This window comes from Ochotona curzoniae, unplaced genomic scaffold (genome assembly GCF_017591425.1).
Source record: "Ochotona curzoniae isolate NIBS_2020 unplaced genomic scaffold, NIBS_Ocur_1.0 contig_66, whole genome shotgun sequence".
Lineage (NCBI taxonomy): Eukaryota > Metazoa > Chordata > Mammalia > Lagomorpha > Ochotonidae > Ochotona > Ochotona curzoniae.
Window position 1 is genome coordinate 24975654 of NW_024466512.1, and position 15055 is coordinate 24990708.

Genomic DNA, 15055 nt, shown 5'->3' on the forward strand with positions numbered 1-15055 from the left:
TGTGAGTATGGAAGGGGGTTGCTGGGCTGGGAGAAGGGGCCCCTCTGTGACCTCAATCAGGGACCTCCCCAAGGGCTCTGCTTCCTTACCAGGAAAATGGAGGCTCCAGGGGTTCTCTTGAGGATGCAGCTGGCTCTGCGGGGACAGGCATCATGGGACTGACTCCACTGAGGGCCTCTGAAGTCAGGGGCCTGGATGGTGGAATGGGCCACAGGATAGGGGTCTCCTGAGCCCTCCCCAATGCTGCCTGCACCCTCAGATGGTCGCAGCGTGTCCCTGCCCTGCCCTCCCTCTCCTGGGATCCCCAGGCAGCATCACCTCCGAGCCAGGCAGGCTTTGTAGCAGCTTCTGGGAGCAAGCGCCCAGGACCACATGAGGAGCACATGCTGGCCAGGATGAGAAATTCGCCCAGTTTGGGCAGAAGCTTAAAACAGCAAACAATTGATTTGAAAATTCTGCTTTCTGCCATCTCAGAAAAAGCCCTCCAAAGCTCTCCTGCCTCCCTGGACCCAGGTTAAATACTGGAGGCGTTGTTTAAAATGTTTTAAAATTGTGCTTATTTGAGAGGGGGAGGAAAAAAGGAGGGAGAGAGAGAGAGAAAGAGAAGGGGGAGAGAGGGAGAGAAACCCAGATGCTGAGTCACTGCACAAGTGGGTACCATGGTTAGGACTGGGCTGGCTGAAACCCAGAAGGGGCCTCAAGCCAGGCCTCCCACGCTGGTGGCAGGAACCTGATTGTCATGTGCCATCTCCCAGGGCCTGCTCAGGTGCCTCCTCACAGGTGGGTTTTGGGTTTTAGGATGTGCTTCTCAATAGGATCCTTCCTTCTTTACATGCCATTGCCTAAAACCCAGGGTGGCTTCCTACTGTCCTTGGGGTCCAGCCCAGCTCCCCAGGAAACATGTTCAGTTCTTCAGCATCTGGCCCTAGCTCTGCCCACTGCTCCAGCCTCTCTTCCCTCCTGGAAATCGGCACTGGTCATATACCAAGCCCTGCACCCCCTCATGCCTCTAGGTCTTCTTCTGCTCCCTTGATTGGACAGGCTCTTTCTTGCCACTCCCATTTGGCTGATGGGTTCCTGGTCACTCTGGAGGCCTTAGTTTCTGCTCACCACCAGGAGCTCCCCTGAGTCCCTAAGGGGAGCTGCTCCTGCTGTGAGCCCTAGCCCCCGCACTCCTGGCCATCCCTGTACATGTGGTATGAAGGTATCTGGATGGAGAAATGATGGGTGCATCCCCCAAGGCTATGAGCCCTCGTTGGGGGTCGCCCTTAGTGGGAGCTAATTGCCTCCCCCAAGACTGCTCTTCCTTCCACAGGTCATGCCCTGCTGATGCCTGCTTCAACTAGGTCAGCCACCTGCCACCCCTGAGACAGCTCCAAACAGTCACCTCATCTTCAGGACTTCCTGTCAGTCTGACCAAGGCTTCCGTGGAGGGAACATCACAACCCAGTGTTGTCCTCTGCACGTGTGACTCCTTTTCCCTGCCTTCCAGAGCATTACAGCAGTCTCTAGTTCTGAAAGCTCTTCTCCACGACCCTACTTGTGCCACGTGGGCACTCTTCAAGGCCATTAGGGGTCATTACTGCTCTTGAATCAATGTTCAGGTGTTTCAGCTGGGCCTTCAAGTCCCTCAGCATCCGCTCCCTGTGTACTGACAGTGAAGATCCCAATTGGATGTCTAGGGAGCTTGTACGCATTATAAGTATTCCAGCAAATTTAAAAAAATTCATCGGAGTTGTTGGGGATGGCGGGGATGGGATTAGGTGTTACAACACAGGGCAAAAGTGCAAAAGTTGAAGGAGGTGTTCATTGTATTTGTGCCCTGGCTGCCACCCAAGTGTCCTCCATGGACACAGGGTGAGGATACTGGTCCCCGGGTCCGTGTGTGTCCTAGCATGCACATGGGCACACACAGGCAGGTGTTTGAACATGGTGTGTGGGGAGACAGGCCAGGTGACACGCCCCTTCCCACTGCTCCAGCCTTGCTTGACCTGCCCCAGATCAGCCATATATGAGAGCAGGGCCCAGGTGAAGTCAAAGACAAGATCCTGGGTGATAACTGGTGGGCCCCCAGCTCCTGAGCTCACAACACAGACCACCTGGTGAAGACAACCCCCACCATCACCCGGATGGGGAAAGCCAATGCCATGTCTACCTCCTTCTCTTCAGGGGTTGCCTTGCTGGTGGACAGTGGCAGAGCTGAGATGGACAGGTCATTTTTGGCAGTAGCAAAGCACCAGGCCTCCCTCCCACATGCACAGAGGGAGCAGGTGGCCTGGGGCTGCAGGGAGGGGGCCAGAGGGAGGAGCACAGGAGAGGAAACTGCAAACGTGCCAGGGGGGTATGTGTGTATGTGTGTGTGTGTGTGTGTGTGTGTGAGTGCGCGGCTGGGCAGGCACTTGTTTAATGAGTGGATGTGCCGGGCACGTTAATGAGTTATGTTCATTCATGGTGCACTGCCTCCAAACGGGAGAGTCAGCCAGGTTCTGGGGTGGAGGAACTGGGGATGGCAGCCAAGTTAGGGAGCTGCTTGGCTTCTGGGGCAGGGCCTCCTGTGACGGCAGGCGGGGCAGTCTTTGTCCTGGGTCTCTGGGGGCCTCCTTCCTTCTCTCCCTTCAAAGGAAAGGCCAGCCTTTGCCAGCCAGTGACAACTTGGCTCCAGGCCGGCTTGCAATTTACAATCTGGGCTCTGGAAGCTTCTGAGGGCAGGGCCTGGCTTTGGGGATCCTGGGTCAGGGCTGATCTTGCATTCCCTGCCCACTCTCACGGCCCCTCACAGCCCTCTCCCCCTGTGGCAGTGAGGACCTCAAATCCTGGAGATGATCAGCCCTCTCGCTGTCCTTCCTAAAACCCTGGTTTTCCAAGGAGCTGGGGAGGCACCATTGCGGCAGCAGACAGGTTCCTGGGTGAGTGAGGAAGTGAGGAAGCTAGGACTGAAGCAGGGAGTGAGGGGGGCAGTTTGTATCTGGAGCAGGTCGGAGGAAACAGGCAGCCAGGGTACAGAGATCTCTGGCTAAGAGGGGGAACAGTGAGGGTTCTTTTGAGAGGGATGGATGAGATTGCCTTTAGACATTCAGATTTCTGGTTCTGGAACATGGCACTCTGAGGGACCCTTGGCGAAGCCCCCTGCCCCTGAGTTACAAAACCCACCCTGAACACCCACAGCTTGGGAGGGATGGAGGCACCAGTTTGGTGTGCAGATACTTTGAAGAGAACACTCACAGGCCTATGAAGTCAGCCAGGCTGTGGTAACTGCCTGGCCACAGTTCCCCTTGTGTCGTAACAGTAAGTGCCACTGCAAAACTGGGAAAAAAATTGCAGGAAGCCTCTGGGCCCTGGGCCCTGGCAAATGAACAGGCTTTTGACTTTGGGGCTGCTAACCCTCCACCTGCCTGTACCTGGCCCAACACAGCTCACATGGAGGCCTGGGTGACAGCAGGTGTCTTGGGTTCCAGTGAGGGCTTTTCCTTCCTTCCTGGACTTTTGCATTCACCCTCCCCCTAACTCCCACTGCCTGGCAGTAAGAAGAATCCCTGCCAGGGGGAGGGTGTGCAGGCCTGGGCTCAGCTCTGGGTGGTCTGGACTGCATGCTCTCAAAATTCCTGCCGGACCCTTTTCCAGCTCTCTCTGCCTTCCTCATGGGAGAGCCATCTCATGCACCTGCAGTAGCCAAGGTGTCTTAGAGGAAGAATTTCGCAGAATTTCCAAGTCCCATCTCCAGAGAGTCAGGGCAACCAGCGTGGATCTGGAGGTTGTGAGCTGAGCATGGATAGGAGGCTGTGATGGGCCCAGGGCTTTTGTGGGAGGGCACTGGCTTCCTAGGCTCCCCTCCCCCCATGAGGCCTCCACCCCTCCCCCTCCTACAGTCTCAAGGTCCTAGGCTAAGAATGGTATGTTGGATGGAGAGTCCACCTGGGGTGGGGTGAGGGGCCTACATTTACAAAGCTAGATTGGCTGGAGGGACCAGGCTTCCCTTCTGCAGTGGCCGCCGTCGGGGAATGTATGACCTCGCCTGAGGAAGTCACCTCCTCTTTCCTGGAGATCAGCAGCGAGAAACTGTGGGGCCTGGGGTTTGTGTGTGTGCGGGCGCACGCATGTATGCCTCTGTGCAAGTGTGTGTGTGTGTGAGTGTGTGTGTGTGTGTGTGAGTGAGTGCGCGCAAAGCAGGATAGGCTGGGCGAGCCCGGCCCCCTCCTTCCCCGTCAGCCCCTGCCCGCGGGCGGCGCCTCCTCTGAGAGGTTCCACCTTTGAAACTCGCAGTCGCCGCGCGCGGTGGTCGAGAGGCGAGAGGCGGGAGGCGGTGGTCGGGGTGGGGAGACGGGGAGGAGTCTGGCCATGGATGTGCGCTCTGCGATTGATAGGAGCGGCGTGTGGGCGTGAGAGTGTGAGTGTGTGTGTGTGCGCAGGGTGCGTGCGCGCGCGAGGCCTGCCTATTTTCCTCCTTGCAGCAGTCAGTCAGGGAGGGAGAGGGAGACGCAGGCAGAGAGAAACGCGAACGCAGCCCAGCGCCCTCCCGCCCGAGGCGCCCTCCCTTGGTCCACGCACAGGCGCCTTCGCTGGGAGCCGCAAGGTGCTCCTCAGACCTCAAGGGCGCAGCCCACGGTCGGCGGGCTCTGGCGCAGCTTTTCCTAGGATCGCTCCTGAACACGACCCCAGACGGGGATGGTCAGTGACTGCCGCCGTCTGGCACTCAAGCGGACGCGGTGAGGGCACGATGGCGCTGACGGCTCAGAGTGGGTCCCGTCCGGAGCTCTGGCTACTGCTGCTGTGGGCAGCCGCGTGGCGCCCGGGTGCCACGGCGTGCCCCGCCCTCTGCACCTGCACCGGTACTACGGTGGACTGCCACGGCATGGGGCTGCAAGCGGTCCCCAAGAACATCCCGCGGAGCACCGAGCGCCTGTGAGTATGGCCCTGGGCCAGACCCAGCGCGCCCCGAGGTTGGCCTCTCCCTCATTCGCTGGTCACAGTTCAGACTGAGGGTGGGGATAGTACGGTTGGTGCCCCGAAGAGTGGGCCACACAGCCTAACAGACAGGTCAGTGCCTGCCAGGGTCTCCCGGAGCCAGGGGCCAGGAGCCTGGAGCCCGGCGGCTTTCCTGTGCTTGGATTCAAAGGGTTCTGGGCGAGTTGTCAGCGCCCCTGCTTGCACCTGCACCCCATGCTGGACACTGGCAGGCCCTCCCTGGGGGCGCCAACGCCGCTGCTGCCACTGCTGCTATATTCCTCCCGGGTGCCTGTGAATTTGGGCGGAAAACCTGGCTGGTCCCCAGGGGCCGCTTCCGCTCTTGCCAGGCGCCGAGGTTCAGCGGCTGCATTTGGACACCTGGGGCTGGGGCTGTGCTAGGAACCAGTGTGGGTTTGGGCTGTGAGGCTTGCTGCTTGCAAAGGAGGTTAGTGTGAGGGGATGGAGCTGAAGTTTCTGGTCTCCCCTTTTTCTCCATTGTGTTCCCCCCTCCCCAACCGTGAACATTCTCTGCCCGCAGGTGTCTGGCACCAGTGCCTCATTCCCTGCTCTCCCCCTACACCCAGCCACCCCAACCTACACAGACAATGGGGTGCGAAGGTTTGGAGTACAGTTCAGTTGAGCACTTAGGGAGGGAGGGAGAGGAACCGTTCTGGCCCGGAGGGATGCCCAGATAGCATGGGCTTGGGGCGGAGATGGAGGATCAGGACATGAAAGCCTCATTTCTCTTCTGCCCTGTTCTTTCACGTCTGAGTTCTTTGGGGCCATGCAACCCTCAGGCACCTGCTCTAAGCTTCTTCAGAAGGATGCGCGTGTGCATCTGTGTGTAAGACTTATACAATTTGTTTCCTGTGATCAGCCTCCAGAACGTATGTGGCTGCTATTCAGAAAGCCACCTCTGCAGGGTGAGTCCTAGGACGTGGGCTCCATGTGTGGAGGTTGCCATAGGCAGTGCCCCACAAGAGACATCTGAGGATGAGTTAGGGCAGAGCTGCTGGCCTACCTGAAGTGTGCCCACTGCTTCCCACCCACCTGGTGGGGTGACCACAGCGGGCTGTCAGGGAAGGGGCTGATTTTGAGAACTTCTGAGCTCATTTCCATGGTTCCCAGCTGGTCAGAGGCAGAATGCTGACTCTGGGGGAGCTGTCTCCTAGATCAAATGCTGTAGCCAGGGAAGCAATTAGCAAACACGCATGTGCCCGAGACTCCTGCAAGATTCCTGTGGCGGTTTGGGAGAATTTGCAACCTTGATAGAGTTGCGATGGGAATGGCCGTGTGTGAGTGGATGCACACCCATGTGTGTTGGAGGCCCGGGGAGTAGGGGAGGTGGGGTGCACCCTGGGCTTGAGAGGAACAGGGCATCAGGAATCTGCTGGGGCACTTCTCCCTGCTGCTGTCACCAGGATCTGGGGTTCATCCATCCCCCTTCCTCTGAATCTTGAATTCAGGTCCTTGCTCTCTCACTGCTACAGTGTTGAGGGTGACATCTGCTTTGGCTTTTCTCTCTGGTCTTTTGCAATCTGAGATAGAGGCGGAGTTTTCTAGTACAGAGGAAGGAGTCGGCTGTGTAGCCTTGGGCAAGTGACTTGGTTCTCTGAGCCACCGTTGCTTTGCACCAGGAGATTGGAGCTGGGAATGCATAGGGTCTCTAGTTCTTGTGAGTGTAAGGGGTGGTCGATGGGGTGCTAGGTGTGCTCTGAGGAGAGCTCATGGTGGGTGCTTCATTATTGTGATTTCACGAATGTTTCCAGAGCCAGGATCCACCCTGGGTCCTGAGGGTGCTCCAGGCAGTGAATCTGTCCCTGTCCTCCAGGTCACGTGGCCAGGGCGACTGGTAGAGGGCTGGGCTGACTCCGTGACAAGGCTGTGAGAGCGTGGGGTGGGAAAGCACTTCTTGAAAGATGGGCCATCTTGCCAGGGTAGGGATGGATCCTGTTGAGGCAAGAGGGCGGCGACTCAGGCAGAGCAGGCAGAGTGGCATCCAGGGAGTGTGAGGGGCTGTGGGGCTTCAACGAGAGGCTATCAAAGGTTAGGAAGGCCTTGCTCAACCTGGATGTTGTCTTGGGGCTTGCTAGGTGGGAGCCTAGGGGTGCTATTCAGAGACTGAGCTGGCTCTGATCTTTGGCTGTGTGCACACAGCTTCTGGAGCAGGTGCCAGATGTGGGAAGCAGACAGCTTTTCCAGGACAGGCCCCACAAGAGCCATCTGGAGAGAGAAAGAACATTGTCTGAGTACTGTGGAGAGTGCCCAGGCCGACTCCAGATAACTGTGGCAAATGCTTCCTCTAATCAATGTGGGTGTCATGCGGTATCGGGCCTGCAGCCGTGCTGCTTCTGTGGCCGTGAAATTTTTATAGACTGCAGCTGCGCATCTGCCTTTGTCCTTGGGGCACACGGTGCGGCTGCCTGGAGCCCCTGCAGACTAGATGAGCACAGATTCCACAACTCAGGACCCAGACTTATCCTTAGTGGATGACATTGTCATTGGCTCGAGTCAGGCACTTCTAGGAAGAGGTTGTGTCGGCCCCAGAGCTGTGGAGGAGGGGCCTTAGCCCAAAGGGGCTATGGGGCTGGTGGGCCAGTGGGGAGAAGATGGCCACTGATTTCTGGTGAGAGTACAAAGTGAGGTTAGAGGTATGCAGGGGCCTCCAAGAGGGTGAGTATTCACTTTCCTTGTCTTTGGTGTAAGGCTTTCAACTTCGAGTGGGATTAAGAAGCAAAATGCAAGGTGTGCATTTGACCTGATGTATGCCTGCATCCCACATTAGAGTGCCTGGATTCAAATCCTGCCTCTACCATATCTGATTCTGGCTTCTGCTAATGTGTACCCCGGGATCTGGCAGGTGATGGTGCAGGCCACTTGTGTGGGAGACCCAGATGGAGTTCTGGGTTGCCAGCTTCAACCTGGCCTGTCCTTGGGTGGGCTCTTGGGAATGAACCAGCATATGGAAGATCTCTGTCTATCTCTGAAATAAAATGAAAATATAATCTTTCAGACTTGAGTGTCCCGGACAGTGTGTGTGGCAATCACGGTGTGTGTGCACATCGCTTCCCCTTCTCCTGGAGGGGTGTGTCCCGGTTGGTCCTGGTCACTCAGGATGGAGAGAGGCAGGTGGGGCCCCTGGGAAGGCAGGCTTGTTGGCTGCTGTTTGGCCCCACACCTGCTGTGTGTCAGGTCACAGAACCATTTTTTTTTCTGTCCCTTGCCTCCTGGTCAGTTTGTCCACCCTGCCCTAGCTCCAGGCATGCTGCAGAGGCCTGGAGGTGGGTGGGGGTGGAAGGTGGAGGGGTAGGACTCCTGTGGGCTCAGCCCCCTGAGTTCTGGCAGCCCCATTCAACAGGGCTGGGGTAGGACTACTCCCAAGGAAGACAGCCCAGGAGCCTGACTGAAATTCAAACTCATGATGGGCGGGTGGCTGTGGCAAGCAAGGACAGGAGCCACTGAAGCCATGGTTGTCACTGGCATCTGGCTGGCCTGGTTCTCTGGTTAGAGCCCCGAGGTCTCCTGCAGTAGAACCTGTGCCATACAGGGATGTCGCCTCCTGGTGGAGTGGGTGACTCTTGCTCTTCTCGGTTTTGATGTGGTGGCCATTCCCCCGGGCTTGAGGCTGAATCTCCGTGTCAGGCACCTCTATTTAGAGACCCGTTTCCCTGTGTGCAGGTTGATGGGGGAGGAGCCAGTGAGGGGATGCATATGGAGGGCCTGGCACATGGCTGGGTTTCTACATTCAGGACAGGTCTGTGAACGTCCTTTGGGATCCAAACCTTAGGTAATATTGCTATGATTACATTAAAAACTTATTTATTTGAAAGAGTGACAGAGAGGAGGGAGAGAGAGTGTGAGAAAGAAAGAGATTTTCCATTTGCTGATTTATTCCCCATGAGCCCAGAGTTTCTTCTGGGTCTCCTACATGAATGCAGAGGCCTAAACACCTGAGGCTTGCTCTGCTGCTTTCCCAGGTGCCTTAGCAGGGAGCTGGATCAGAAGTGGAGAAGCTGGGACTTGAATTAAACCTAGTCTGTTGATATGGCAGGTAGTGGCTTAACCTGCTGTGCCGAAGACCAGACCCAGTTACAATTTAAGACACTTAAGCTGAAGGATGAGGATTCAGGTGTGGCAGAGGAAAGCTTGGGAAGTAAGGATCTGGACATTGCCCAGGCTCCTTTGGACTCTACAGGGAGCATCTTCAGCCCAGTGCCCTGCGGCCTGGGGTTTGGACACCTGTTATGTGCACAGATTTGAAAGAGATTGGAACAGGAAACCTGCATATGTTGGATGGTGGTGCTGGTGGTGTGGTTTGGGGCCAAACACCAGGGCTTTAGCTCTGCTGTGGCCCTCAGCAACTGGAATGCATCCCATCTTACAGCAGACGGTGTCTACTGAACATGTGCTCCGTGCCAAGGGAACACACTGCCCTTCTCGCCCGGAGTCTTAGTCCAGCTGGGGACATAGGGATTAATAACCTAATAAAGTGGAATAAGTGTTGTGTAGGAAAACGAGACTTCCCGGGAGCCCTGAAGCTGGAGACACTAGCATCTACTTCAAAGGCTCCTGGCGAGGATTCAAGTGTGACACCTCTCCACGGAGTCTGTGCACTGCTTGGGCAGTCAGCAGGTGCCACATATACCCTACTGTTACTGTCATTATTGAGGTGACCGCTGGATCCCAGTGTGGCCCTCATAGCCCCTCCCCCACCAGGTGGCCACAGGCAGCCCCGGAGCACGTGGGGACGGCTGGCCTTCTTCAGCCCGGCCGCCAGCAGTGGGGGGCCATTCTCTTCTGGGGCTGGGCGAGGGGTGGCAGAGACAGGCAGCCTCTGCGTCAGGGGGAGCAGACGGGCACTTGGCGCGGTTGTGTGCCGGCATTAGCAGCTCGGCGGGGCTCTCTCTTAATGGGATTTTCTTCCCCAATGCTGTCATTATCGCCATACAAATACTTATTACCCAGAGCAGATGACGGCCGGGCCTTGGGCAGTAGCCAGGGAGCTGGGCTGATGGAGGGAGGCTGGGAGGGGGAATTGGCTCCCCCCCCCTTTTTTTTTTTCATGGAACTTGAGAGCTGCCCCACCCCCTTCTGGAACCCAGCCTGTGGCAGACACACAGCTGTTGGGCACCTGCCATGTGTGTAGCTTCGAAAGGGGTTGCAGTGTGGACCCCAGCCTCTCGGAGCTTGCAGCTGGCTGGAGGCGGCAGCACAATCGTGTGAGGATGGCTTGGAGACTCAGAGCATGGGGCAGCCAGTGCAGGCTTTAGTGCTCGGGTGGCCCCGATTGGATTCTAACTGCATCTACTCCACCTGAGAGGTTGCAGGTGGACAGATGTGGGTGGCTGGATTTCTTCGTCTATATAACGTGCGTGATGACAGCACCTCCCAGTGAATCCCTGTGGGACAATTCAAGTCAATGCCTGGGTGGGGGTGGAGATTGAGAGCCACCAGATGGGAATGAGCTGGGGGTTCTGACGGTGGCAGCGGTGGGAGGTACAATCAGCCCTGGGCTTTGAAGACGGGGAAAGACTTAGATAAGTAGAGGTGAAGTTAAGGGGACTTAGGGGATAGTGTGTGAGTGCCTACAGCTTTTTATTAAGCTCAGAGAAATAGTGAGTTTTAATGATTTTCAGAGTTGTGCACACATCACCACAATCCAATTTTGATTTTTAATTTTTATTGATTTTATTTACTTGAATGTCAAAGAGACAGGGACAGAGAATGAGAGCTCTTCGGTCTTCTGGTTTACCCAATTGCTCATGAGAACCAGGGGTAGACCAGGGATGCTCTTCACACCCATCCACCTCCTCCCTCCCTTCCCCACCTCCCGCCCATGGCTGGCTTCCTGCTCAGGCTTGCCCTCAGTAAGTTGTTCCTCCGACTTTGTGTGTTTTGGGCATAATGTTGTGGAAGTATAGGGGCTGGTTATCTGTACCAGGGTCCTCAGGCTGCCTTCATTGGATCCCATCTCATGGTCACACTCAGGTCATGATTTTTTTTTTTAGATTTATTTATTTTTATTGGAAAGTCAGATATACAGAGAGGAAGAGAGACAGAGAGGAAGATCTTCCGTGTGATGATTCACTCCCCACGTGAGTGCAACAGCCAGAGCTGAGTCAATCTGATGCCAGGAGCCTGGAACTTCTTATGGGTCTCCCATGTGGGTGCAGAGTCCTAAGGCTTTGGGCATCCTTTACTGCTTTCCCAGGCCACATTTAGAGAGCTGGATGGGAAGCAGGGCTGTTGGGACACATACAGCATCCTGGCGTGTGCAAGGTGAGGACTTTAGCCACTAGGCTACTGCACCAAGCCCAGGTCTTTTTTTTTTTTTTGCCAGGAAGGCTGGAAAAAAGATGCTGAGCCCCCTGAGGGTGGAGGCTGTGTGATTCCAGTTGGTCCCAGTTGGGATTTTTGCTTCTCTGTGGAGAAGTCCCCATTCTCCTCTGTGTAGGTGACAGGTGCCTGGTGGGAGACAGTCTGGAGCCACTTGTGCTTTCTGTACTCGTGGGGCCCCATCCGCACTCTGGGCTCGTCTCTAAACTCCGTCCTTTCTTCTCCCGTAGCTGGCCTTCTGCTGGAACAAAGCACTTTCCGCTTCCCTCCATCTGTTGATTTGTTTATAGTGGGGTGGATTTCTGGATTATCCTCTTATTCACTGAACTATAATTTGTTACTCTCCTATTTATTTGGATGTTCAGACTGTCTCAGGGTTGGCTCATGGGACCCCTTTCAAGCGACTCTGTGTGGCTGCTTTGGACAAGACCCTCGAAGCACCTGCCTCCCGCTCCCTAGGGGTTTTGAGTGGAGAGGGACGCGTGGAGTTTTCAGAAATTCTGCTGCCTGCCTGGCTTTGGTGTGGAGAATAAAGGGGCTGGGGAGGGTGCCAGCTGGTGGTGGGGAAGCGAGCTCCTTGTAGTGACAGGGCTTTTACCATCCTTGCTGTAGTCTTCTCTTTACTTTTCTTTTTAACTTTGATTTAAAAATGGTTTTAGACATACGGAAAAGTTGCAGAGAGAGTCTGGAGAGCCCCATATATCCCTGAAGCAGCTTCCTCCAGCTTCAGCATCTTTCCTAACTGGAATGTAGGTAATTAGACCACACAGCAGGGCACGTGTTTGAAGCGGCACTGTTTGGGATGCCCACATTCCATACCAGATGCCAGGTTCCAGTGCCAGCCCTGCGTCCCTGCTGATGCACAGCCTGGGAAGGCAGTAGGTGATGGCTCACAGACTTGGGCCCTGCGACCCACATGGGAGACTCAGACTGAGTTCTGAGCTCCTGGCTTCAGCTTGGCTCAGCCCAGGCTCTTGTGGTCATTTGGGAAGAGAACCAGCAGATAGAAGTTCTATTTGTGTGTCTCTCCAACTCTCTAGCTTTCAAATAAAATGAAAATTAAATGTGTGCATGTTTTCATTGAAAAAACAAGCTAGGAAATTAGCATTGTTACAGTACAATCAACAAAACCAGAGGCTTTACCAGTCTTTACTGATTTTCCCTTTTTCTGTTCTAGGATCCAATCCAAGCTGTTCATTGCATCCAGTAATCATATCTCCTTAGTCCCCTTCAATATATGTGATTCCTCAATATTTTCTTGCTTTTTCTGATAGTGTCACTGCCATCTCTTAGTTAAGAGGGGTCTGCCAGGGTTCTCCACAGTGAAGTTTTCCATGTCCGTCTAATGAATGTATGAGGGGAGATGCTTTGGGGCTATGGGACTTTTCTGTTTATCCTCAAATTCTCATCTCCTAATTTTAATATCCATTAATGGATCTTGCCCACCATAATTATTATCCAACTGTGATTTTCTGGCCCCCACCTTCCTCTACCTTTATTAATTGGAATTATTCTCTGAGGGAGAAAATTTCCTTCCCTTTTAATAAGGTGACTTCTTTGGTGGCTCCCAGAGCTTCGGGTTTCCTGAGGGTAGAGGCTACATTGTGGATCTTAGTGTCAGTTGTCTGGTGCACGCTCAGTGTAGTGTTCATCCTTTTGTCACTGTAACACATAGCTGAGAGGAGGCACGGAAAAGGTAGGGGCTTTGCTGTGGCTCATGGTTTTGGGGATTCACAGTGCGGGGTTAGGTGTCCCCACTGGTCTGCATCAGCGTAGGGTGGCAGTTGGCAGTGGAGGACACCGTGTGAGGAGTCAGGGAGCTAAGCCTTGGGGTGTCTGGCTCCATAAAGCAGTCATGACTTGACTGTGAGGGCTGCACGCCACTAACCTAATCTGGTCTGGTTGTTTGTTGAGGCCCCGCTTTCTTTCTTTCCTTTTAAAGTATTTTTTATTTTTATTTCTATTTGAAAGGCAGATTTTACAGAGAGGAGAAAGAGAGAGAGGGAGATCTTCCATCCACTGATCCACTCCCCAAATGGCTACAACAGGCAGAATTGAGTTCATCCAAAGTCAGGGGACAGGAGCTTCTTCTGGGTCTCCCACGTGGGTGTAGGACTCAAAAGGGCCATCTTCTGCTGCTTTCCCAGGTCAAAAGAAGGGATCTGGGTCAGAAACAGAACAACTGAGAATTGAACTGATACCCATATGGGATGCTGGTGCCAAAGGCAGAAGCTTAGCCAGGTACGCCATGGTACTGGCCCTGAGCCCCCACTTTTAACACCATGATTATTTCATGGTCTATCCTCAGCACGGGCACTGGGCATTCAGGTCTGACACATGGGTCTTTAGGGCATACCCAACCCCAACTGTTCATGCCCAGCACACAGGTGTGCATGAGTTCCTTTCATTATTCAGCATTTGCCAGGACACCTCATGGGTTCTCATCTTGGCTTCAGAATTGCTGTGGTGGCCACAGTAGTGCCTGGGAATGTGTTGCCTTACTTGGCAAGGGACTTGGCAGAGGAGGCTGAGTGAATTCAGGAGCTGAGTTAAGCAGATGATCCTGAATTATCTGGGCAAGCCCAATGTCATCATGGCGCCATGGTGAGTGGGAAGGAGAATAGACCCATGATGGGAGAGGCAGCAAGAGAGAGCCATGATGATGGAGTGGGTGAGAAGAGGCTCCTCCAGCTTCAGGTATTGCCCAGGAAGTGCATCAGCTGGGACGGTGTCTGGAAGGGGCCGGGGCCTTGCTACTGACATGGCCCTGCCCTGTGAGGCTGACTCTGGTCGTGTGGTGCCAGCAGTGTTCAGCCACTACGTGTGGGCTCACCTGTGACAGCAGCTGTGGGCTCTACCACAGTTGTTCCAGGGGCCCAGGCAAGGGAAGAGCCAGGCTGCATGAAGGCTGGGGTGCCCAAGAGGTTCCTGAGGCTAGAGCTGAGAGAATTGACTTGTGGCTGGAGTGTGCCTGAGCTGAGCCCTGAGTCAGACATACCGGGGGTCTGACTGGTTTCCTTGCCATTTGGCAAAGGCGACTGGGGCAATTTGGATTCCAGAGGGTGTTAGGAACACAGCTTTGGAAGCTGTGGGGAGCTGGGGTGTCCTGGGGAAGGAAGTGTGTCCCTTGAGGAGCCCCCAAGAGCTGCCTTTGGCTTCACCCTTCTCTCTGCTCCCGGGAGTTATGGCCGAATAACACTTGTGGATTTGAAGGCAGCTGAGTCAGGGTGGGAGCAGAGGGAAAGGGGGAGGGAGAGCAGGGCCGCGGCTACTGCATAGAGCTGCCTTTCCGCCCACTGATGAGGTCAAGGCTGGAACCAGAGATGGTGTGGGGAGGTCACTGGAAAATCCAGAAGTGAGAGGCAGAGGATGTGCCTGGGAAAGGTGTTCCAGAAGCTTGCATAGAAGACAGGCATGGGGTCAGGTGACAGGGGAGAGGGATGCAGGAGCCGGCCCGTGGGGAGTGGGGGAAGGGAGAGGCAGCCAGGGATGGGTGGGAGCAGGGAGACGTGAGTGGGGCTTGTGAGCAGTGTCATGGTCACCCCTGCCCTGCACTGGGAGTGGCATGCTCTACCCCATCCACAGCCCTGGGAGAGGGCACAGCTCCCCCCTGTGAGCAAGTTCAGAGACGTGGGCCAGCTGTTTGGGACAGACCACCACCTGCTGCTGGAGAGCTGAGTCCCCAGTCTCCAGGGTCAGGTTTAAATGCAGCTACCCCTCTGCATATCTTAGAGGGCCTGGCTTCATTAATTTACTCATTCATTCTTTCATCAGA

At 55.1% G+C, this 15055-nt stretch overlaps 1 protein-coding gene across 2 annotated transcripts in view; it reads left to right on the forward strand.

Moving 5' to 3' along the window:
- The first annotated feature begins 4509 nt into the window (after positions 1 to 4509).
- The window catches only part of SLIT1 (slit guidance ligand 1), a 122631-nt gene continuing 112085 nt past the window's right edge, over positions 4510 to 15055 (forward strand). Inside the window, exon 1 of one of the 2 annotated variants that reach the window (XM_040992382.1) lies at positions 4510 to 4899. In XM_040992382.1, coding sequence (XP_040848316.1) covers positions 4715 to 4899 — 185 coding nt within the window. In that variant the 5' untranslated portion in view covers positions 4510 to 4714. The remainder of the gene's footprint in view (positions 4900 to 15055) is intronic. The other variant, XM_040992383.1, reaches the window with a different exon arrangement.